At 47.0% G+C, this 25,560-nt stretch overlaps 1 protein-coding gene across 5 annotated transcripts in view; it reads left to right on the forward strand.

Annotated features, from left to right (window-relative positions):
* The first annotated feature begins 403 nt into the window (after window positions 1–403).
* The window catches only part of EMID1 (EMI domain containing 1), a 75,932-nt gene continuing 50,775 nt past the window's right edge, over window positions 404–25,560 (forward strand). Inside the window, exons 1-3 of one of the 5 annotated variants that reach the window (XM_020800862.3) lie at window positions 404–862; window positions 18,147–18,260; window positions 21,271–21,374. In XM_020800862.3, coding sequence (XP_020656521.3) covers window positions 657–862; window positions 18,147–18,260; window positions 21,271–21,374 — 424 coding nt within the window. In that variant the 5' untranslated portion in view covers window positions 404–656. Of the gene's footprint in view, window positions 863–12,292; window positions 12,334–18,146; window positions 18,261–21,270; window positions 21,375–25,560 lie in introns of those variants that run through there. The other 4 variants (XM_020800866.3, XR_012081995.2, XM_020800864.3 and 1 more) reach the window with 4 other exon arrangements.

A 25,560-nucleotide genomic window follows, 5' to 3' on the forward strand; every position in this document is an offset into this window, starting at 1 on the left:
CGAGAGGAGGAGAGAGGACAGAGCCGGGCTTTGGGGATGGGGAGGGAGAGAGAGGAGCGCGCCCCCAGGCCCCCGAGGGGAGCCCCTTTAAGGAGGGGGGGGGGGAGAGTTTTGCAGCGTGCAAAGAAACGCTGCCTCCCCTCCCCTCTCCTCCCCTTTGGATCTCTGGACCCGGGATTTCGAGGGCTCGGAAAGGTCCCTTCTCGGGACGGCCCGCTGGTTGGGGATTCTGGGCGTTGTAGTCCTCCCCGCTTCCAAAGGAAGGCGCCTCCGCCGTTGCTTTGGCCGAGGGGACACGGGGGGGGGTGTTGAGTGTGGGGGTGTCTGTTTAAGAAGGGAAGGCAAGAAGGGGGGCGGGCAGATCCTTGGCTCCCGGCTCGCCCGCTTCCTCCCTCCCTCCTTCCCTCCTTCCCTCCCTCCCTCTTTCCTTCCTTCCCTCCCTCCGGGACTCCTCCGCTTGCCAGCCCGGATCGCGTCCGGCTGCGCCGCCTGGCACCGAGCCCTCCTCCTCCTCCTCCTCGCCCGGCCCCAGATCGGGGGAGGGGGGGAAGAGCTGCCTCTCCTCGCGAGGAGAGGCAGGCGCCCGATCGCCCCGCTCGAGCCCTGGTCCCGCTCCCGGGGCTTCCTTCCAGGCTGCCCGGCGGCGGGGAGGGCGGATGGAGCCCCCCGGGGGAGGGATGGGCGCCCGCCCCCCGGGCTGCCCTGGGTGCCTCCCCGTTGCCCGACGGCTCTGGGGCGGGGGTGGCTGCCGCTGCTGCTGCCCCCGCCGCCTCCTCTTCCCCCTGGCCCTGATCCTCCTCTTCCTCGCCCACCCGGGCAGCTGCACCTGGAACCACGCGGGGCTCCCCTACGCGGCGCGGAGGTAAGTCAGGCGGGAGTGGGATGATGGAGCGCCTGCCGGGCGCAGGAGGCTCGCTGGGCGCCCGCTTTTCCTCCTTCTGGTTCTTCTCTTCCTCCTCCCGTTTCCCTTCTCCTGGTCCCTTCATCCCTTTTTCTTGTCCTTTTTCCCTTCCTCCGCTCCTGCTTCTCTTCTTACTCTCTTTATCTCTCCTCCTCCTCTCCCTCTTTCCTCTCTTTCCTCTTCTCTTTTTCCTTCCCTCCCTCTCTCCTCCTAGAGGTCAGATGGCACCCGAGCTATCTTGACTTGGGGTTCAAAGCCATCTCTAAACAACCAGGCGGTGTCGCATCCAAACATGCTCCACAGGTTTCCAGAAAACCACTTATCTTCCTTGCCTTTATTTTCCTATTTACTTGATCTCGAATGATGAGCTGTAACAATCTGTACATTTCATTGCTCGTTGCCATCCCTACCTTCCATGCATTTTATGATTACTTACTTGGTCATTATTCATGTACATAAATGCTTCTTCAGGGGTTCAATACTCTCTTGACATATTGCAGTAAATCCACATTTCAGAAGTTTTGTTTAAGTATGAAAGCGGGCCTCTGATTTCTCCATGAAGGCATTGGAGCAGGTGGTGATTATCACCTGTTGTGGATTTCCCAGGAAGAGTGGTTGAATTCTGCACCAAAAAAGGCTTAAGGGAAGCCCTCAGCACCCTTCCAGTTCCTCCCTTCCCACTGTTTCACCGAGTGAGATAACTGCCCCCAAACATGGAGGCTCAATATACATATTTATGATTAAGAACAAGGGATAGGCCTGTTTTTTGTACAGAACACCTGACTAGTGGTTATTAACTAGATCTGGTGGCAGTGAGTTCCATAAGTTTCAGCAGCCCTGAAACATAAGCTTAATTCTGAAGCTGTGCAGGTGTGGATATTTCAGTTAAGGAAAGGTAAAAAGATTAGACTTTCCCACCACTAGCATGCACATACTTTAAATACAGTGGTGCCTCGCTTAACGGGCGCTCCATTTAGTGACAAAACCGCATAGCGACGAAGATTTTGCGATCGCAAAAGCGATCGCATTGCGATGTTTTAAATGGGTTTTTTTTCGCTTTGCGATGATCGGGTCCCTGTTTCGCTTACCGATCATCGCAAAGCGATGAAGCGTGAGGATTTGAACTCGGGGGATTAATAACTTCAGCAATGGTAGGGAAAGTGACCTTTTTGAGACGTAAAAGATCCCAAAGGGGAGACCCCATTGACTGTCCAGCTGTTAGTCCCCAAAAGTTACTTTCCTCTCTTTCTGTGCCCCACCGTGACTGAGAGGCACTTCCCTGATGGGAAGGATCTGGCAGGGGAAGCATCTGGCTCAGTGGTGCTGGATGGAGGCATCAGACAAGGGATGCTTTCCCTGTCGTAATGGTAGAATGACGCCGAATGCCTCGTGGATGACCTTCGGTGGCCCCATGGCTGGTTAAACCACAAGGAGAAAAGGTGGCTGCCTTTATCTATGTGCTTCTGTTAGGTCCATAGCATGGCTCTGGCGTTGGCGCCTAGCGTCGTGGTCTCTTCTCCTCCCAGTTCTGCCAGTGAGTTAGATGATGGGTGAGTGCTGGAGTTAGGGGGTGAGGTAGGTCTAAAAGCTCTCCTCAAAGCTGAAATGGGGTGAGATGGGAGGCTTTGGGGTGCTGTGAAGAAGGGCAGAGGAGGAGAAACCCACGAGCAAGAGACTGGGGCTACAGCATCGTCCTTTCGCGTTGCCTAGCAACTGGGATGCAGAAGGTTGGAGGTAGCCACTTATGGAAGACGGAGGACAAAATGCTTCTCCCTTTCCTCATGTTTCCTAGACTGTATGCAGTTTCATAAATGTTTTGTCATTTCCCCCTTACTTGTTTCCCAGAGCCCAGAATGTTACCTCTTTCAACTACAAACCCCAGAATCCCCAGCCAGCATGGGAGTCATGGTCCGCCATGTAACGTGGTCAACCTCTCTCTTCCACCACCACTAAAGAGACTCAACCCCCCTCCCCCTTCGTGATCATTTATCACCTCAGTTTTATAGCATGGAAAGTCACTTTTTAAAAAAGTAATTTGTTTCTCGTTTCAAAGTAACGCATTATGTGTACTCGCTTTGTGATGTTATTTGTTGCCAAACTATTTGTTTTCCATAACTCAACAAAACTGAATCTTCGGACTGAGACTAATCTTAAGAGAATGGAATAAAACTTGAAAATTTCCTGTGAAAAAATTCTTTAAACTTAGCTTTAAATGCTTTCAAAAAAGAAGTTATGAAAGGGACGAGAAAACGTTACTCACTGCCTCCACAAAACAGTTTTGTTCCTGTTGGTTCTCTTACTTGCGATATGACATTTTTTCACACCCTCCCAGTGAAAGAAGTCTGCAGGAATTTTCCCCAGGATGACCAAAAATGGGCATAGTGATATGTTTAGGTAAATTACACGTGCCACCACAACACACTGTGCATTTATTATATTTCTGTCCACGAAGCAAATAAACAAATATGGGACTGGCAGGGAGTTGCATATGGCTCAGAATCAGAATTGTAGCTTTGTGTTTTTGGACAACTACTCCCGAGGGAATTCTGGGGGTAGCAGTCCCTATACACACCTGTGCAAAAAAAAGTAACTTGTTATAACTAACTGCATAATGTGTAACATTTAAATTCCAAGCTCTTCTTTTCTTTCATTTCCTTTATTTTCCTCTTTCCCCCTTTCCTTCCTCCTTTCTGTGATGTTCCTGAATCCTGGCTCACCAAAAAATCTCCCCACAACCCATGGGAAGTATCTTTCTTAGTACAGTGGTGCCTCGCTTGATGAGGATAATCCGTGCCGTTGATATCGCTGTTAAGCGAAATCCTCGTCAAGCGAAATTAAAAAGCCCATTAGAATGCATTAGAAACCGGCTAATGCATTCTAATGGGCGAAATACCTCATCGTAAAGCGAAGATCCTCCATAGGGCGGCCATTTTCCGGTGCCTGTCTTGCGAAAAATGCCTCATAAAAACAGCAGGGGGCATCGTTTTGCAATCGCAAAAAACATCATCGTGAAGCGGATTCATCGTTAAACAGGGCAATCATCAAGCGGGGCACAACTGTACCTCCACTGGGGTGCTTGCCTGGGGGCAAGATGGGAACTGTGATTGGAGAAGGACACTTCTTCAGGACTGGGGAAAGTCCTTTTTGAATGACCGCTCCCGGAAATACCGCAGCCAGAATTTGCCAAGCTCTGATCTTCTCTTTGCTCCATGTGGGGTGGGATCGGGGACACAGGCCTTTGGGGTTTTTTTTGACTTGGACAGTTTGGGACTCAGCCATGCCAGGTCAGGATATTGCTGGGCTACAACTGCCAGCATCCTTCACCATGGGCTATGCCGGCCAGGAGTGGTGGGCGAGGCCGTCCTACAAGCATCTGGAGGGACACCGTTTGCTCCTCTCTGTTTTACATGATCCAGCTCAGTGTTGATATAATAACCTGTGAACTGGAAAGCGCCCCTCTAGATCATTGAATCCAGCTCTTATTAAGGAAGCCGAATAGGAGAATCAAACTCCCAACTTCTGGCTCTGCAGCCAGATGCTAAACCATGGGGCTGTCCAGCAGTTATCAACACCACCTATTTTTCTTCCCTTTCATTCCCTTTGGACTTAAGCTACCATCTTCTTCCCATCCTGAAATCTCAGCTAACAAATCCTGAAATATCAGGGGGAAGAAACGCCACCTGCCCCGGTCATGAGCCCCCCCCCCCTTGTAACTGTTTGCCAGCTCAGCAGGATAGTCCATGTACTTGATGAAGTGGGCTGTGGCCCATGAAAGCTTATGCCGTAATAAATTTGTTAAGACTGCCTGTTAATTTCACGCTCATCAGCTGTTGTAAAAAATATTAATGAACAGGTGCCTTTTCAGTACAAATGGAGTCCCATTGACATTGAAGGAACAACTGAAATACAATCCTGGATTCATCTTAAAATACTTTGAGTTAGTATCGATATTAAAATGTAGATGTAAAAATAAATAGATACATTAATCTGAACATGGCTGGTCTGATAACTCATTAGAAGCTGGCTTTTCTTAGATTTTGCAGAAAGTTATTCTTGCATTCCTTTTTTTTTTTTTTTTTTTTGGCTAAGGCACCAATAGTTGAGATAGGTTTTGAAATACGAACGTGTATTTTCACAACACCGCACAAAGACCATCTGTGTTGAAAGAGGCATTTATATGTCATCCACAAACTGATAGAAAGCTAGATTGTTAATTGAGCAAGAGTGCTTAATCAGTGAACAGTACTAATTAACGTCATTTGAGGAGAAAACATTGATGAACTTTTTGCGGTTGTATGTGGCTTGTCATGAATTCACAAAAAACACTCAGATGGGCCAGATTTATGACTTTTTGATGTCAGCAGGAAGACCTCGATATTCAGAGACAAGAGAAAAAAATAGACTCTTATCCACACAGGCATTTGTTTGTTGAGCTGTTTTGTCATAGATTGTGTTTAACTGGTAGGAACAGTTTCCTTCTTATTTCTTTTCAGCAAATATGTTTTTTAATCTTTGTGGTATAAGTTATAAATATTATATTTTCATAGATGTAGTCATATTACCTTTTTTGTATAATTCTTGGCTGTAATCTTTTTGCTGATTCAAATCCCCATTCGGTCATGGAAACTCACCAGGGATGTGAAACTGATAAAGCCATTCCTTAAATATTTCACCTTGAAAACCCTTAGTCGGGAGGGTTGCTATAAGTCAGTTCTGACTTGATGACACATAACTATTAATTCTCAGCTCTAATTCTGTTGCTGATTCACAGTTGTATACAGAAAATTGCATTATGCCCTGGTGGCAAATTGCTAATAGTTAATGAGGTGCTGGTTTTGTTCCTGGATGTGTGGCCAAGTACAGGTTTAGGAGCAAAACCAGCATCTCGTTAATGGGTAACAATTAGCTGCAAACGCTTAATGAAGTCTTCCTTCGGGCAGGAATAAATCAGCGATAGAATTCTGCCATTGTGTATGCATTTTCAATGTTGTGATCTGCTTTGCGTGTTATTTTCATTGGAAAGGTGAGGTATTTGATAAATAATTAAAGGTGTTAGGAGAACCTGCCAGATTTTGCTCTGTCGTTCTGCTCACAGATTGGGAAAGTTACTTTTTTGGGGGGGGGGGTTTAAATTTCCCAGACTCCCACCAGCATCATGGTTATGCTGGCAGGCAGATGCAAAAATAAAAATTACTTTTTTGTCCCCAAGTTCCTGGTTCCAAATTAGCATCTGGAATCTGCTTAATAATCAATTCTGACTTACGGCAACCTTTTCCAGCTTTTCCAAGTAGAGAATACTGTACTCAGAAAAGTGGTTTCCCCTTCTCTTTTTCCGGGGTTGCCCTGGGACTGTGCAGGTTGCCCAAGGCCACCCAGGCTGGCTTTTCTCCTGGAAGGCACAAGCGGGGAATCGAACTCCCAACGTCTGGCTCCGCAGCCAGAGACCTAAACCACCGAGGAATCTACTTAGCCATAGAGTAAGGCTGCCTGGAAGTTCAGGCTCTTCAGATCTGATCACAGCTCATTTATGATCAGAATAGGAAACCTTATACAGTACCCAGCCATGGGGGGGGGGGGTCAAAGAGAGTCCATTGCCCTGCCTCTGTGACCCCTTGGGTCTGAGCTCCCTTTAGGGCCTGATCCTGCTCTACTTGGCAGGGAAAAGGGCATAAGAACAGGAGAATCTTTTTACAAGTTCGTGGACTTCACGGTGGTCAGTTATTGCCAATTCTTTAAGCCTCCCGGTACCTTCCACCTCAGCTTCATGTAGCAGTCTGGGGATTTTGGGAACTGTAGTCCAAAGCAAGAACACTTCCAATCTTTGCCATTAATTATTTGTTTTTCTTGGCAAGCAAGCCCGCTTTCCTTCTTAAGGAGATTCTCCATCATTTTGTCCTGAACACTTCATACAGTATTTCTCCCTTTCTACAGCATATCTCTGCGAAGGACATTACAGACCAAATGGAGCCTTCCATGTTCTACTGGTGGCATCATCTGCGGCCACAACTTGCCAAGTAACTTTCAGAAATAATTAGGTACCGCTGTGGCTTTGCAGCCAAAAAGGTATTTCTTGTAGTTTTTGCTGCAGCATTTACAAGTAACTCTTTACTTTCTTGATATTCAGAAGTTTCTTAGAAAAAATAGTTCTAAAAAAACCCCCATCAAGGTGTAGGTCTGTAATAAAAGACGCACTTAAGTAGTGAGCCCCACAAAACTATAAAATTAAGTAAAGATGAGGTTTAAGTATAGAATTTTATATTGAAATGGATTATAATCTATCCAAGTTACGCTGAAATATAATTGTTAATCTCAATTGTTAGTTAATTGTTAGATGCATACAGAATTTTTTTCCCTGCTGTGTACATGGGTGTATTAACTAAAAATAGTCACATGCTGCAAGAGAAATGTTAGACTGTATCTCAGTTGTGGCTTTGTTATTACAGAAAAAGAATTAATTACAAGAAACTCATTGTTCATAACTAGTTACTTCCAAAGGCTGCCTGGGCATCCTTTAAAGTCTGCAGCCTCATTAAGAAGGGAAAAAAATAACAGCCATAATTAGGAGGAAAAGGAAGTGGACCGGACTTCTTTTTCTTTAAAAGAAGGGTGGTCTCTAATTATAGGTACCAGGACATGAGCAGTAATGAGAGAGTTAGTACTAGACCATGCCCGGCTTCCTGTGGGCGGGCATCGGCCAGTGGCTTTCATGGAGGATCAGACGAAAACAAGAACCTTGAATCGGGATTGGGTGGCATTCCGAAATGCCAGGTTAAATAGGGACCTATAGTCGTGTACGTTTTAGCTTGTTTTCTTTGCTTTTTCAAGACAGGGTTCTTAGCCAGTTGTATCTGCGTTGCCCAAGGGACACGGAAGTCGTCTTTTAAGTTTTCATTACGTGAAATGTCAGTTTTTTAAAAAATTTTGGTTACTTGGTTTCTGCTTTAGTCATAGCAATAAAACGGTGGGTTTGAAAACAAAGCACTTTTGTCGGATGATCCAGACGAAAGCAAAACAGAAAATCGAAACAAAACAAAACAAAAACACACAGTAATTCTTTAAAGACTAACGGTGATACTGTATTTCATTGTGAGCTTTCATGGATACATCCTGGGTTTCAAGACATCATTTTTGCTTGCTTGTTTTTTTCGTTATGACAATAAACCCTACATTGATTTGCTGGTTGGTTTATTTAGTGTTTTAAGATTACAGGAACATTCCAATTTAAAGGCAGTATTTTTCAATTACTAGTGACATTATTGGGCAGCATCCTGTTGGCAATTTAGGCAGATGAAAGTGAGATTCCATAAGTTGGTGTGACAAAGTGTCCTGAATCAATGAGATAAAAGCTTACTCTTATAACTGCATCGCTGCAAAGGGACCCTCTGGATCATCTAGCCCACCCCCAGTCAAGAAGGCCCAGTGGGGAATCGAACTGCCAACCTCTGATCTAAACCCCTTGCCTCTCCAGCCTCTGGCCACTTACATTCCTGCTTCTGTGCCAATAGTGCAATAGCCAGAATTGCAACCAGCACTTTGTTCATTACTAGCATTTTATTGCAATGACTTACACATAAATTGCCAACAGGATTCTGTCCTTTACTGGGGTGAGTGAGTTGTACGTGCTTACTCACATTAATCCTACTGCAATATTTCACATCCTCAAAGCATTCTGTAACTATAAAATATAAGAGCAGATGGCTTCAGAATATGCAAGGGGCCACTGAAAATACTTTTCACCCAATTTTTTCATGTTTATTAGTACTTGTTCTCTGAATTGCGAAGTTGTATATTGTCATATAACACATCTTAAGGCGTATTGTAGAACTGTTTGTATTTTGTGTTTGTATTGTTATTACCACATTTTGGAGTATAATGTTTTTAAAAAACCCACTTCATATGATTTTTTGCAATACTGGCGGGACTCCAGTTCCATATATTCTGCCGTGTAAGGCCGATGACATCATCAGCCATGGCAATTTCTGGAAAATTAAACGTTTCCAATTCTGCCCCTGAAGATTTCAAGGTTTTGGTGGGTCCCTTTTTATCCTTGGGAGGCTGCTGAGGGCCATCGGATAGTGAACCAAACCCTTTAAGTACTGTAAATCGCGACCACTGAGATGTCCTTACCAGGGGGCAGCGATTTTTGATGAAGACATAACCCGTATTGTCGCCTGGCCCCCAACTGCTTCCAGATGACAAAAGGGATTCCACAATAAACTTGGGACCTTCAGGGTGGACGGAATCGGAAATGTTTTCTTTCTGAAAAATCGCCGCATTTGGCACGATGTATGGAACGGGATTTCCAAAGCTGCTGCGGGAACCAGTTTGCTTTGCAGGAAAGCAGCGTGGAAATATTTTGAATAGGCAAGAAATGGGGACGGGTTCCCATCATCCGTACTGGTGTGCTCGCAGGTTCTGATCAGGAACTCCGTCCTTAACACAAGCAGGCAGAGAAATTGTGATAACCCGTTTAGGGCATTTCTTAATAAAAGAAGTCTGAACGTGAGATGGATTTGGCTCCCTAAAGGAAGCCACAGCTTTGAATTTGCAAGAGCTAAGAGTCCCTTCATTTGTAGGGTTGCCATAGGTCAGAGGGGACGTGACATCCCATAACAACAAACAGCTTTGTGCAGGGAAGGCTGGCTCTGGAGACTGTCATGATGAGTGCCCGACCTTCCAGGTTTCCTGAGATGCCACTGAACGATGCCAGGCTTTGGGGGTTACAGAAAACTCTTCCCCAAAAGAACAAAGAAAGTTTGCAGGTCTGGACTGACTGTGGGCCTTTTACTTCATTTTGTATTTATTATTAACAACACTGTTAATTTTTGTTAATTTCAACATGCACGCCCCTTTAAAAAAGACGAAAAGACCTCAAATAGCTTTAATATCTATAAAGTGTTCAAGGCTGTGGCTTCTTTTAGTAAGTCCGTCTAGCTCATATTCAGTCTTCCTCTTCTCCTGCTGCCTTCCACTTTTCCCAGCATTATTGTCTTTCCCAGCACTTTTTGTGATGTGCCCAGAGTATTGACAGGCTCAGTTTCAGGAATTATGCTGCTAAAGGGAGTTCAGGCTTGATTTGGTCTGGAACCCACTCATTTGTCTTTCTAGTGGTCCATGGTAAGCTTAAAGCTCTCCTCCGGAACCATATATCAAGTGAACCTATTGTGTAGAATGAGGAGAGTTCAAAAATGCAAGAGCAGAACTTCTGCAGAGCTAGCAACTCTTTAATGCCTTTCAAGGCCAAATCACACTCAAATGCTTTGCACAACATCGGGGTAGTGTGCAAGAATATACTGTTCCTGGGAAAATGGATTTCCTTCCCAGGTACTCTGAGACTGTAGGCAAGCAGACCAGGAACAGGAAAGCTGGCAGAGGATACAGATGATAATCTCTGCTAATGTCCGGTGCTTCAAGCCTGCAAACCCTGGTTCCATTACATTGCTGCATATTTTTTTAGAGCTGTTCCATACCTTACGTGGGAAAATATATATACTACACCAGTATTCCACTGGTGATCTAACAAGTATTAAAGAAGGAGTGGAAGAGGAGTGATCTTTTAGAGGCTGTTGGACTTCAGTTCCCATCAGCCCTTGCCCACGTGGCTAGGGGTAAGGAACGATGGAAGTTGCAGTCCAGAAACATGTGGGGAGCCACAGATTTCCTCACCCCCTCCATTTAAAAATACATGAGAAGGCAGCACATTTTTTTAAACAATGCGCCAGAAGGCTTTAATTGGCCCATGGCTCCCTGATAGGTAGGTGTGTCTTTACAGGTCCGTAATGCTTTGCGTATGTTGTTCCTACTTTGTGCGTTAACTCTGGAACGCGCAGGGTGTGACACCTACACACCATGATTGCTACGGGCATCCCAACTTTGGTGTTCTTTGCCTCTCAATGTCTGGAAAAGGAACTTTTTTTCTGGCCTGAAGCTCCCAGGATCCCCCTAATAATCCCTGGGGAACGGTGGACCCAAATAAGTTACTTTCCCAGGCTGTGGGATGGTGCCTGACGGGAGTAAGGATTCCATGGGAAGAACTGTCCTAGAACTGGCCGGTGGGGTCCGTCAGGGAAATCCTGCCCGAAAAAGCTTTGGAGAGCCCTTGCCAGATGGACGCAGGCTTCACAGATCCGTCCGGTGGCCCTTTGGCATCATGGGAACTGTGATGGGGAGATCGCGCAGCTGGACGGTGGAGAGCCGACCGCCACTCAGCACAAGCTTGGCAGTGTCTGTGTGGCGAGCGGAGCCCCGGTCGGTTGTGAGGATGAGAAACCCGGGAGTTGTGTGCTCCTTTTGTTCAGCTGTGCCCATGGGCGCCCATCCCGCTGCGGGTTAGAGCTCTCGGCGGCCGGCCGCAGCCCAGATGCTGAGTCCTCACATTCCAAGAGCTGTAGCGATGGCCACTTTCACCCACAGGCCCTTTGAACTATGGTCCAGCGCTCTGGAATGGGGAAGGGCTGGCCGCCCACCTCGCCACGGGCATCAGCCTCAGGACCCAAAGAGCCCCAATGATGGGGGGGGGGAGAGAGAGAAAAGCAGCCAGGGATAAAGAGACTTTTGTGATGGCCTTGAGGATGTCAGCAAGAGGGGAGGGCCTGGCTTTGCTCCAGGAAGGCCAGGAGGGCTGGCTAGGAATGCCACAGGAATGTCTGGAGTGGGGGAGTCCCGAGGGCTGGTGTGAGTGCGTGGGGAGGGTTGTGCTGGAGAGCCAGAGTTTATTATTATTATTATTTGAGCTGCAACTCCCAGATGTTTTCAAACAGAGAACCATTGCATAAAACAAAAGATCAGCACCGCTCTGGGCATCTGTGGTGGCAATAGAGCCCTCTTCACTCCCTTTTTCCTAGATCCATCAGTTAGATTGCTTTCCTTGGGCTTTCGTCCTTACAGGCTCTGCTTCCTGCTTCTTCTTCCTCTTCCGAGTGAGAGAATGGGTTGCCAGCAGATCTTCACTCCTGGAAGCTAGCACTAGGGGATTCTCCTCCTCCTGCATGATTCCCAAAATAAGTTTCTTCATTTAATAAACAGTACCACTAATATCATCTGGGACGTGGTGGCACTGCGAGTTAAAACGCAGAAGCCTCTGTGCTGCAAGGTCAGAAGACCTGCAGTCGTAAGATCAAATCCATGCGACAGAGTGAGCCCCCGTCGCTTGTCCCAGGTCCCGCCGACCTAGCGATTCGAAAGCATGCAAAATGCAAAAATGCAAGTAGATAAATAGGTGGGAAGGTTATAGCGTTCCGTGTCTATTCACGCTAGCCACGTGACCACGGAACATTGTCTTCGGACAAACGCTGGCTTTATGGGTTGGAAACGGAGATGGGCTCCACCTCCTAGAGTCGGAGACGACTGGACAAATTACCTTACCACTAATATCTTGTTGGATAAATATTAAGTGGAAGGGAAATCATGTGTTGCCTCTACTCTGAAAGCAGGTACTGTATATCTGTTCTTGTGCTGGATGGATGGTGGGGGGAGGTCACTAATGCAATGTCCCTTTTGTAGCTTTTTTTTTTGCAGGTGGGTAGGGTAGGTCTCAGATCCCTTGCAATGCAGTAAACCTACGGTATATTTAGCACTCTGTATATAGCCCCTGATGGCAGGTTGAATTTCTCCCATGGGCCACCTTTGGGAGTTGCACAGCACAGTCACATGCGAGATTGGGCATTAGTTGCTACAGCAGCCTGGTTGAGGGAAGGCCCTCCCCTTGGAGCCCTGACCGGCACCAGCTTTTTCTGCTGAAAATTTGGACATTTATTCAACTGGTTCCCGGTGAGATCATGGCTTGCTTTACAATGTGATCCTTTGCTGCGTGTCTGTTTAAATTGTTCCGTTGTTTTAAGGCGTGACTGTCCTAAGGTGGTTTTAGGGTTTGCATCCTGCCTTAAGGTGTGTAGGCTGGAATATTTTGATGAAGAAATAAAATGCAGTAACTAGGAGGCATCGTACGTAAAAGAAAGCCAATTGGATGGGAAGCAACTATCTGCTCCTTGGTGGTACATAGAGCCCCTTCTTTGCATGCATAAAGTTCAAGATTCTGTGCTGGGCATCTTCAATTAAGGAGGTAGAGAAAAGCCACACGTGGTCCAGCCAGGGCTGGTTCTGATCCTGCCAAGCTCCCCTACTCTTTCCTCCAAAGAAAAGGGTTTCCATGGCAAAAACACATACTGTATATATGTGCCTTGCAGCTACAGGGAAGAGGTGGGCTTTTAAAATCAGTTGTAGAACTGCCTCGTGATGTTTAATATACAGACCAAGATCCCTTTTTTAAACTCCAAAGGGTGCTGGTTTAATTCCTTTCGTTTTCTCACATGTTGATGTCCTGTGCGGCCCTTGGAGATCTGCCCCCCCCGGACCCACCCAACGAACCCACCCTGAGTTGAAGGCACCAAATAAGAGCAGGCGAGAGGGAATACCCTTTTTTTCTCTGCCTGACCCACCGGAGAACCGATGCCAAAAACAGACTGTACTTTACAGGTTGGTTGGTTGGTTGGATGGATGGATAGGTCTCTTTGGTCCCTCCTGAGGCACCTGTAATGCCCAGTTATGGGTTTTCCTGGCAGGCTAGAGGGCATCTCACTTCACCGTAAGAATCAATGGCTCACTGTTTGTAGGTGGTCTCTTCAGGCGAGGGATGCGGTTCCCTGAATGGTCCCACCAGCCCTTGCCTTTCATGTCGTCTGTAACGGTAGAAGCTGTTGGAAGTTGTGGGTGTTTTTTTTGGGGGGGGGACACCTCGGTTTGTGATTGCCGAACACGGGGGCCGAGTCTTTGATCTTGTTCCATCGGCAGCTCCTCCTGAATTAAGTTTCATTGGGAAACCTGTTGTGAACCTCTTTGGGGTTTTCTAAAAATTGGGAGGGAGGGTGTTAGCGTGAAACAAATTACCTTTTTTTAACAGAAGAAATGGGAAGGAAAGCAAGCCTCAAATTGGAATCGGGGAGAAAAACTTATAAAGTATGTATTTTTGGAAAGCTCATATTCAGCAAAAAAATTTCTTTCCTTAACTATAATTTTGGCTTCAGTGTCATGGAGCACTTCTCTTTAATTGCTAGGTTTATCATTACAGAAAAGTTAAGCTTGCTGTTTGTTCACTGTGCTTTTATTATTTGCCTGGTATGTTTTTCGTAGATCTGTAACAGGGTTACCGGCTCAGAAGCATCTCACGGCTTGAGCATCGGGTCCAAGCTGGCGGCCTCAGGGGATACCTTTGGGACGTCCCGAGGGAGTGAGGGCCTGCCTTCAGCTACAGTTGGACAGTAGTGTTTATGTGACAGACAGACCATGGTGAAATTTTGTGGTGAACATAGTGGCCCATGTGTTAATTCCACCAGCATCCCCAGAGTGTGCAGGATAATGAAAAAGATAAGAGTACTTCTGAGCATGTCTGAAGGGCACGCCCTGAAGCTATGAGAATAAACTCCTCCAAATCTAGGTTTGCCAGGCTGATGACATCACTTTCCCTTAGATTTCTGGGAATTTTAAGTCGACCTGAAGAATGAACCCCAAACTGGCCAGAACTTAAGACCTGCCAACCCTAAATTCTGCAACAATGTCTGCAGACTATGGTAATTTTTTTAATGGTTTTGAGCTGGAGTGTGAATCCTCTTAGGTTAATTTACACACTTACAGCATTTCATAAAAGATGTGAGCAAAGTCCTCAACCTTTGTTCCTGACTGGAAGAGCAGAGGAAGGAAGTAAAACTTTTTTAAAAATAAAAAAAGACCAATTAGAACAGACTAAGGAGCGAAACCTTTTAGAATGAATAAAAGAAAAATGGAAAGCTTCCTCCCAGATGGAGGAGAGAAAGCTTCCTCCCAGACGGAGGAGAGAAGAGGAGGAAGAAAAGAGGGGTATTTTCTTCTTTGGCCTCTTAAGGACGGCAGACCAAATAGGGTCCCTTGGGGCACATATGCCACACCAAATGGCATAATAGGTCTCTATGCAGTCCTATTCAGCCCGCTCCAGGCTGGATGAATCCTTGAGTTCCAGAGCTGAGCAGGAACCTCAGAACTGGGATCTCCCAAGTCCCAGACTCTAGCCACTCTGCTGCAGTGACCCGTAAAGTGCTTTTTTCGTACACTGTTTGGGAATCTGCTCTAAGAACAGGACATTTCATATGAAAGAAATCAAAAGCAGTCATGAGCAGCAGCGTATGCCGAAAAACTGGGTCTCCTTCCTGTAGGGTTGCTGGATCTCAGGGGGTCCCACTAGTCTAATTCCTTGGCTCGCCACGAAGGGCTCCCCCAGCAAGCGATGCTGCGAGAGGAAAAGATTTGATTCGGATGCATCATTTTGCTCTAAAGCCCAGGCGCCCGACTCCACTCACTCCTAGCTGGCACCAGGGCTAGGTGTTTGACCCCCGGGTTTTGGCCGTTGATCTCAAGAAACTGGATGCCTTTGATCCGCCAGCTGTAGCCTCTGGGAAGTCGGATCCTGTCCGAGAGGGAGGCCGAATAATGGCCGGCCCTCACGGACGGGACCCGACGCGGGACACCCAGCTCAGAGCTGTGGGGAGGCTCCCCTTTCCATTCAGATGGGGCCATCGCTCCAAACCAGACCCCCGGCTTACTTGTGCTGTGGCCGCATCTGCAGTTCCAGTTATTGGATTGTTCCCTAAGCTGTACTCGGAGAAACTTCTTGGCCACGGCTCAGTTCTCTCTCTCTCTCTCTCTCAGTCTCTCCTTTCCCCACTTCATTCCGTCTCGAGACTGATGGCGAGGGTAGCATTGCTAGGTCATGCGAACCCCCCACCGGGTTAGCGAGCGTTTCTTTCCTTCAGCCTGCCAGCTTGGGGTTTATGGCCCTGGCATGAAAAAAAATTACAGACCTCTCAAGTTCAGAACTTGGCCTAGCTTTCCCGGAGCTGGAGGGGATTGCCCTTCCTGTTTGCTCTCCGGAATGCTTAATCACCTCTCCAGGGTCCATTTCCAGGCTTTCCAAGTCCCCTCCCCTCCCCTTTTCGTACAGACAGACCCGCTTGCTTCTATGCACACACATGCACAGCGTTCGCCAGACTCTCTCCTTGCCAGGAGCCCCGAGCCCTCATTAGCAGCTTTGGCACCTGGAGCATTTCTCCCCTACTAGTTAAGTTCGGGTCATGTTGAGATTGGGGAAGAGAAAGGCAGAACGGGGAGAAAACGTCTGAGGACAGGGTGGTCATGCTGGGTCTATGCTGCTGCGCTTTCCCTGTTTTGTGTCTCATTCTGCCCAGGGAGGAGTGTCTGGAGGCAGTACGGATGCTTTAGGGTGGGTGGGTTGCTGCTTTTCCAGAAGGAAGTCCCAAAAGGTGGGTTTGCAGCCTTTCGGCAGCATGCAGTATGTTTGCACCCGAAAAAAATTCAACACTCCGCTATCAAAGCTGCCCTTCTCCTGCCCTTGATATGGTTTTCGACCAGAATGCGGGGAGACCGTATAGAGCTGCGCTGGCAGAAGGAGCCTTCATTCAGTGCCTTCCAATACTTCGCTTTCTTGGCCTCCGTGAAGCATCGATTATGAACCAGGGGAAACCCATGGGGGGGCTGCTGGGAGTGAAACCGAGGTCAAAGAGTGTGCAGTGAGTTTCCAGCTGGCTTTTACCGAAACAGTCCTGAAAGCATTCCGAGTCCGTAAAGGTTGGGCCGGTGAAATTCCAGGTCCCCGTATTTTACAATTTGTACGACCTCTGGAAGCAAAAAGGGATAAAACTAAGCAGGGATATTGGCAAGTCTTTGCGTCTGAGTCCCAAGTCTGTCTGTGGTACCAAGTCTCAAGTCCCAAGTCCCTATTAAAAATGATTTTTTTTTCCCATAGAAAAAAATGGGAGGGGGGTTTAGAGTTTCAAGTCAAATCTAAGTCATTGAAAAACTACCCCGATATGAGTCACAGGTGCGACTTAGGTCTGACTTGACAACAAGTCCTGTGACTCAAGTCCACATCCCTGAAATTAGGAAATTAAGTACGCCTCGCCCAGTCTGTTGGATACCAATGGGAGGGAGGGAGGGAATGGGGCAGTTTCTTTCTGTCCGAGTTCCCACCATTGTGAGAGATTCAAAATGGACGTCTTTTGTATAGTGGAACTTTTCCTCCAGGGAGCTCTTGAACCCTGGTTTCCTGGGTCCCAGTCTAATCTAACCACTATGCAATGGCAACTTCTTTAAAAAATAGAAATACATGTCAGAAGAGGATGCTGCCTCGTAGTGAGCGACTCCGACCATTGCTAAGTCTAGCTCAGCATTGCGAGCCATGCCTCGGCAGGATTTTAGGAAGGTTTCTTGCCCCGCCTGGGGTGGCATACAAAAGCTTTAAAATAATGCGGAATTAATAACACAATGCTCACACTTTTATCGGGGATTTGTGTCACTGTAAACGAAATTGGGGAAAAAAGTGTGGTGGTGCAGGACTGCTAATGAATCAGCGGTTGCTCACATTTCTGGCCACGCACTAAGTTACGTGACTGGCACGTGACCAGGAATAGGAGTGGCAAGGGGTTTATTAGTGGCCATTTGATGCTGCCATTTATACAGGTATAGAAGGGCTTGAATAAATTCCTAGAAAATCTCCTGTCCATGAAGGCCACATTCCTGCTGCATTGTTGTGAGACGGATTGTGAAATTGTGGAGCCTACGTAAAGAGTAGCTCCTTATGCAAACAGAAGGGCTGGGCTGTTCATGTGAACGGTCCCTTTCCGCACCTTCTCAGCTTCCAAAAAGGGAAGCTTGCAAAGGGTCTTCAAAAGAAACAACATGAACAAAGTGTGCCACTCTTGACAAGACTGCCCCAGGCCACTGGCCTAATGGATCAAAAGAAAGAATTAAATTCAGCCCAACAGATGCCTCTAGGACAGGGGCTCCCAAACGGGGGTTCAATGATGTTTTTGGACTAGAACTTGCAATAGTTAGCACAGCAAATAGCCAGGGCTTCTGGAAGTTGTTGTCCAAACAGAGTGGAGGTGTGACATCCGTTCTGGGTTTTAGTCCGAACTTCACAGGAGCTATCTAGGCAGCTTGAGCCACAAAAGGATCACTGCCTTGAATAGCTCTTCCAGGGTTCATAGGAAAACCCAAAACGGATCGTTACTCCCAGGACGTCGGCAGTCACCTCACCCTTCACGGCAAGAACATATGAGGCCCAGCGTTTGGGATTTCTGCTTTGGATAGCTCCTTAGCAACGCAGGGGATGGGGAAGCGGGGACAGAGCGGCTCCTCCCACAGTTGTTTTTTCTCCACCGGTCAGGCTGACGCCTCTTCTTTCTTTCCTCTCTTCCAGGAACTGGTGTTCCTACACAGTCGCCCGGACCGTTTCCTGCCACATTCAGAATGGCACTTACCTCCAAAGAGTCTTCCAGAGCTGTCGCTGGCCTCTGGGTTGCACAGGAGGCAGGTAAGGAAGCCACACCGCCTTTCACGGGGTCTCTCCTTTTCCTGCTTGTTCACGAGGCTCAGACATGCAGCACACACACACACACATACACACAACAGAAAACTGGACGCCGGGACAAAGTGGGGTGATGGGCTGAGCTCCTTCATCGCACGCTGAAACAAAGAAAGCATCTGGAAGAAGAAAGCTTTTGCCTCACTTTGAAGGGTCCTTCCGAACCAAGCTGGTGTCCCAACATTCAGTCAATCAGTTAATCAATTAAAAGCCTTCATTAGCATATATAAAACAGCCGCATATATAGGGTAACAACAAACTATTAGTTAACCGAATCTACAAATTCGCTGTGTCTCAACCTGCGGCTCCTCGCTATCCGATTCAAAAAGGCCGCCATGTTCTCCACCATTACTGACTCTCCAGTTGACAGGAGATGCCTCAAGGTGTCAGCATTCGAACAGCATTCCCTCTCGTTTAACCCACACGGGTCTAGGTATTTCCTGCGGAGATCCATATAGAATGGACAATACACAATCATGTGGAAGAGTGTCTCCGCTCCACCTAGCTTGGGTGAGCAGCACCTCTCGCGGGATGGAATCCCCTTGAATCTTCCACAAAGCACGGCCGATGGAATGGCGCTGCATCTAGCAAGGGTAAACGCCCTGCTTTCCTGGGGGTCATTTTGGCAGGTAAAAGGGGCTGTGCTGGTTGACAGGCGGCAGACTCAAGGACGAACCGGTCTTCTTCACAGCCCTGTGCAGTTCCGGTATCTCTACGTCCAACGGCCTCTGTTTTATCGCTCGATAGGCTTCCGACTGGGACATTGAACCTAAGGAGAGTGAACATTTCACTTGCTGAATTTATTAATTCATTACATTTGTGTACCACTCCCTATTAGCGCCGAAGCACTACTCTGGGCAGTTCGCAATAAGAAAACAAAACGGAACGAAATGAAAACTATTTAAAACCGAATAACAGCTAACCAGTAAAGCCAGATGGTGCAAACTATAGAACAACAAAATGGCGGTCAGCTAGGGGGTCGGGGTGGAAAGCCCCCTTGAAAAGCCATGTCTTCAGTCACCTCCTGAATGTTCCGGGGGGGGGGGGGAGCTGGTGAATTTGTCCCTTCTCATATTGCACCCTCAGGACATCCTTGCCAGACAGAGGGAAGGGGCGGAAAAGTTGTGCTGGGGGCAGAAAGCAAAATTTAAAAACCTTTGTTTGGCTGGCTGGGAGTCTCGGAGAGAACCTGTGGTCTGGAAAAAGCAACTTCCAAGATCTGGAAGAAAGTGTAAATGCTAATGCCTTAGAGTAAGAGTGGGCAACTACAGCCTGCAAGAACTCATGTGTGCCCTGCATAGCCCCACATCCTCAAATTAAAAATATTTTGGAAAAAATCAGGACACTGAAGAAGTAACCCCCTCCCCCTTTTTTTGGCCATGATTTGGGGGACCCAGACGCTCCTGATCTCACGGACCGATCTTTAATTTTTAAAAATTGGCCACTCAAGAGGAATATATAAATTTTTGTGGGGTGGAGGGGAAGGAGATGAAGGTTGCAGGATCAGGCCCAAAACCTACAGAAAAGGAATGAGCGGCCCCATGCCTCAGGGGACTGTCCTCCCCAATTCCCAGAGAGCAAGCCATTTTTTGGAATAATGTGATTTAAGGGCACACGTTGGAATAATGTGATTTAAGGGCATAGGTGTTGGGCCTCACACCCGTTGTGTAGATTACAACTCTGAGATAGATCTCTGTTAGTTTGGCCCATTCTGAAGGCGCCATATTGGGGAGGCTGCCTTGGACAAAGGCCAGTCTCTGTCATGCCTTCGCTTGATGTTAGAGAAGTCGACGCCTCTCAGACCTACCATGGGTCAAGAATTGCTGGAAGCCAAAGCCACAGATCATCATGGAGCTAACTCCACCCCAAGAGCCACAGAGATTCATGCACACCACATCTGGGTATGATGCTTGGTGTGTTGTGGGGAAAGCGGATATTTTGCATCCTAGAAGCTGACAACGGGTGCATTTCTGTCTTCATATCCAAGGTGGTTCAGGGCTGGAATGAGGGCTTGCTTAGATCGTTGGCCTTTTATGATCCAATGAAGAACATTTTAGACTTCTCTTTATTGCCTAGGCTATTTGGGGGGGGGGGAATCATGAAGCCTGCCTGAACCTCCCCAGCCCCAAACCTCTCAGCCCCTTCCACACCCCACCCTGGAAAAAAGAAAGAAAGAAAAGTTGGACCTGGAAGTGGAAAATTGGTCATTTCCAGTCATACAAAAAGCACCTTCTCTCCAAGTCCTAAAACAGGTCCAGGGGAGCCAGACGTGGTTCATGGGGGGGGGGTCAATCATCTTCTTTGGCAAGTGCTGGAAGGTAGCTAAGCCATTTTTTCAGCCAATGAGCGGAGTGGGGGATTGAAAGAAACGGTCATGGGGTGCTGCATGCAACCCACCCCGATATATACGACTGCTACTAACATTTGAACTCCAGAGGTGGAAGGGAACCATTGAGTCCTCCAGCCCCTCTCAAGGAAGCCCCGTGGAGTATTGAATTCTCAACCTCTGGTTCCACAGCCGGAGATCTAAGCCACTGAGCTAGGATGTCCATTAAAGCAGTGGTCCCCAACCCTGGGCCTCCAGATGTTCTTGGACTACAACTCCCAGAAGCCTTCACCACCACCTCTGCTGGCCAGGATTTCTGGGAGTTGAAGTCCAAGAACATCTGGAGGCCCAAGGTTGGAGACCACTGCATTAAAGGACATTTAGAGGTCCGGGAAGAAGCTGTGGATGATCCTCTTTTTGCCATTCCTTTCCAGCACACTGGGTTTTCCAGCCCTTTGGCTTTCCACGTTGTATCGCGGGACAAGGTGGCTTTGGGTGTGCCAAGGGGGTGCCACTGAAGCCCTGAAGACCCCTCTTCACCATTCTGACATCCTTCCCAGCGCACGGTCTCTGTGAACAGCCGTGTGTCCTGACTCCCGAAGTAGCTCTTCCTGTTTTTCTTTCCCCTTCCAGCTACAGAACGATCGTCAGGCCAACCTACAAGCAGGCGTACAAAACCGTCACTGCGCTGGAGTGGAAATGCTGCCCAGGCCACACGGGGTCAAACTGTGAAACAGGTACGGAATCATGTCGAAGAGGGTGGGGGCATTTCCGGAAGAGGAAGAGGGAGAGAGGGGGGCTTCAGAGGTTCAAGCCCGTGGAGTTTGACAGAAGAAGAGAATGTGCAATTATAATACCGACGGTTTGTGGTGGTTTGTAGAGGAAGAGAAGCAAGCCGTGTGTCCCTGCTTCAAGACGTTTGCTTGCTTATTGATTTAATTAAAGTATTTTTATCCCCCCCTCCTTTTCTCCTTAAAAAAAACACCAAGGCAGCTTGCATCATTAAAGACAATATTTAAAAAATAAAAAAGGTAGGTATACAAACATTTGAAAAAGAATCAAACAAGGATTACATTAAAAACAGTCATGAAATCAATACTAAAACACATTTAAAGCCCTCTCGGACCAACAGTTATTGCTGAGCATCCAAAATTAGGCAGGACAAAGGAGGAATCCTACGAGACAGTTCGCCCGCATCATGCATAGCAGCACACTGCTGCGATTCAAACATTGCCCCTTGCATCCCTCAAAGTGCATCAGCTCCTGCAACGCGTGCAAGATGAGGGATACCAGCCGCCATGTGTAACAAGTGGCAATTTGCCAATGCAGTTTACGTCACTGCACATATGCTGGTGAACTCAGCACATGAAATTCTGGCCGTCATGTTTGTTTTAAGGATGCAAGCATGATACAGGCATATGTAAGTATTTATGCTTTCAGCTGGAAATATTCCCATCATGGCTTTTGGAGTAATAAAAACAAGGTAGCATATGTCTCTGGGCTCACAATCTAAAAAAATATACAATCCAGAAGAGGTTAAAGATGGAGCGAGGAATGGAAAAAAAGATCAACCCAGGCACCAGTTCCTAATGTAATTCTGTTTTTTTTACCAATCCCTGCTGTGAAAGAAAAATATATGGACTGCTTACTGTTTGAACACAGATCTTAGTAGGCCTCCAAGGAATTAGCCCAGGCATGTTTTTCGGAACTTTTCTGTTTTCTTTCTTCCTGCACAGGACCGAAAGCTAGTTTGAGGTTGTCATGGTCTACGAAAGGTAGCGATCTTCCTTGCCATCAGACTGTGTAAGTGGTGCCTCGCTTGATGATGTTAATCCGTTCCAGCGAAATAGCTGTAGAGTGAAATTGTCATCAAGCGAAAGTAAAAAGCCCATTAGAATGCATTAGAAACCGGTTAATGCGTTCTAATGGGTGAAATACCTCATCGTAAAGCAAAGATCCTCCATAGGGCGGCCATTTTCTGCTCCCTGTAGAGCGAAGAATCCATCCCTAACACAGCGGGGAGCCATTTTGGAAACCCGACGATCAGCTGTTTTGATTGTCATTAAGTGAAAAATCGGTTCCCAAAGCAGGGAACTGATCGTCAAGCATTTTTTTCCAATCTAAACATCGTTTTGCGATCGCAATAGCGATTGCAAAAACCTCATTGTACAGCGAGGTAATCGTCAAGCGGGGCACCACTGTATATGACCTGCATGGCTTTCCTCCTGCCCTCTTTTTTTTTTTTTTTTTTTTTGGCCAACAAGAGGATTTAATCAATTATGACTAAAGTGATGATCTCTGGCCACACAATTTGCATTCAGGGGAAAAGATCTGGATATATATATACTACATGCTCTCTAGCCACTTTTAAGTACCAGGAACGTACTCTGTCCCTGGCGTAAATGCTGGAGAAAACGACGCTCATAAAATAGATGAACTGTTTATTGTACCTGCTCATTTTCTATCCAATACTTTTGGAAACGGCAGCTTTCCTTCTGGCTCACAGGGCAGCATCCTCAGACCCCCTGTTCTGCTGCTGTCCTTCGTTGGCCCCTCTTTGAGTGGGGATAAACAAGACCGTTAGATAAAATCTGCTGGGAGGGAGAGCCCTTTGGCAACCCGTTTGCAGCCAGACCCGGTCCGCGTCATGCCAGAGAAACTCCGGGTTAAGCGGCACAATCTGGAATAAGTACAGTTGAAGTCTTTCCCATGAAAGCCAACAAACTAGGATTGCAGGCTTCCTCCGTCCCTACGGGAGGTTAAGGTTTAGACAGCGTCAAGCAAACCAACATTAAAGTGACTTTTGACAGGAGATAATTGTTCGGGGCATGAAAAGAAAGGTTTGTCTCCCCCTGTAATGGAAACTTTTCTGTGCTATATAGAGTGTTCTCTTGTCTTTGAAATGAGGGGAGGGGTGGGGAAAAGTTGAAAAGGTAGGTTTGATGAATGGGCAGGACCTTCCATAATTATTACCGTTCTGAAGTGGCTTTGAATACATCTGGTATTGGACACACTTGCGTTTTGTTAGCTTTTTCTTTTTAATACAATCTGAAATTTATTTCCTGTTCCCTTTCTGTCTTTGGGTGGGGGGAAACAATGACAGTTTTACAATGCTATTTTCTTTTCTTTTCTTCCCTTTTCTCTTCCTTTTTTGAGTGAAAGAGAATTCTCTTCAGCTGAAAGCTCTTTTTGTTTTACTTGGAGGTTAACGTAGTGAACTTGCTGTTTAATTGTCCTCGTCTGGATGGCCAAACGTTCCTCTATAGCTATTTTTAAAGAAGCAAATTCAGCTCCCTGGCAAGGGAGAATCTTCCGAGATGTTGTGATGACATGGGCAAGCAGAAGGGCTCTGAACTGGCATTACTGCATTTTGATTCACAGTCTGTATTGTAGCTGAAATCACAGTCAATTTGATCAGACAGAGGCTGTGGATTGATTCGGGAGTTTGGTGTTCATAATGCAATGTGATTTGCATTTCAGCCCACAGCCTCCCTTCCTTCCTCGCTTCCTCCCTCCCTCCCTTCCTTCCTGCCTCTGGTCCTGCCTCTGCCAATCCTTTTATGGCTCACTGTTCAGTTGCTGGGTTTTGAAAGGGTTGTAGAACGTTACAGAAAAGGTGGCAACATCCCAAAATTCGTCTTAGCATGCACAGAAGTACAACGCACCACAGGAACGTATTTTATTTCATCTGATTTGTTTTCTGCTTTGTTTGTAACTTTTTGAAAAAAATCCTCATGTGGGAGTAATCTAGTGCTAAGTTAGTATGCCAACAGTAGTGATAAGGTGATCTAGTGCTGCTATGTAAAACATATATATATTTTTAAATTTGGAGGATGATCAGGGAGGAAGAACGTGGGGGCAGGTTTTCCTGTGGTCCTGAGCATCATGCCCCAAGTGCCTGCATCCCCAAAACACCACCCATAGACATGCTCCCTAACTTTACAAGGACAAATCGACCCATCACATGGGTCTGTTTCAATTGTTTCGGCTCGGATAAAATTAAAGCCCGCAAGTGTTGGAGAAAAAAGGCCGCATTGGGAGCGATTTGAATCACCCTTTGCATTTTGCAATTAAAAAGAAAAATACTTCAAATTGACCCATACTGTAATTGCAGCAAATTCTGCAGTATTTGATCTTGTAGGCACAGCTTTACTTAGGGAGGGGGAGAAATAACTGTCTGGAAGGTTTAATCACCATCCCACACACATGCGATGGGTCTAACATGGATCAGGCCCCATATATCTATATCCATGTTAAAAAAAGAGAAAAAATCTTTTAAGTGCAAGCTGTGCATTTAACATAGTGTGTAGTTTGACTCTTAGCCATTATGTCAAACAGGGGAAAAATCAAGCTTATATTTGTTTTATAGCCGTGTTGTACAGACCTTCCTGCAGCCTCGTAAACTGCTTTATGTGCAGCATTAATCATAAGTTAGCTCCTTGGTGCTCCTCATTGCTTGCAGACATAAACATGGCGTGACTCAGTGCTGAGGCTGGAGGGCTCCCTTTTTTATGTTATGGCTGTCTTTAAACACCTCTTCCTGCCATGGGAGCTGACGGAGAAGGAGTGGCTGGAGGGCATCTGTTCTCAGCTGAGCCCAACTGGTCTCGAAGTCCCGGCTTCCGAAGAGTGACATTTTCCATAGCAAGGGGAAGTTCACTGTCCGTTTTGTTTGGGTTGAAGGAAGCAGTGACTCAGGGGTGACCTCGGGCGACACATCCCTTCCCATGCCCTGGCCTGAAGGCCAGGAAGGATGTGAGGGTGGGCCTTGGGGGACCCCAGGTGTCGATGCGCTTCGGATGAGGGTGCAAGAGCCTCCGGGTGACATGGGGGGGGGGGGAAGGAAGAGCCAAACGGCAAGAGGGCTTGGAGAGGAAGCCGAGAGCTAAAAGGAAAAGATCCGTGGAAATGCATTTTAGGGGC

Source organism: Pogona vitticeps, chromosome 14, assembly GCF_051106095.1.
Source record: "Pogona vitticeps strain Pit_001003342236 chromosome 14, PviZW2.1, whole genome shotgun sequence".
Lineage (NCBI taxonomy): Eukaryota > Metazoa > Chordata > Lepidosauria > Squamata > Agamidae > Pogona > Pogona vitticeps.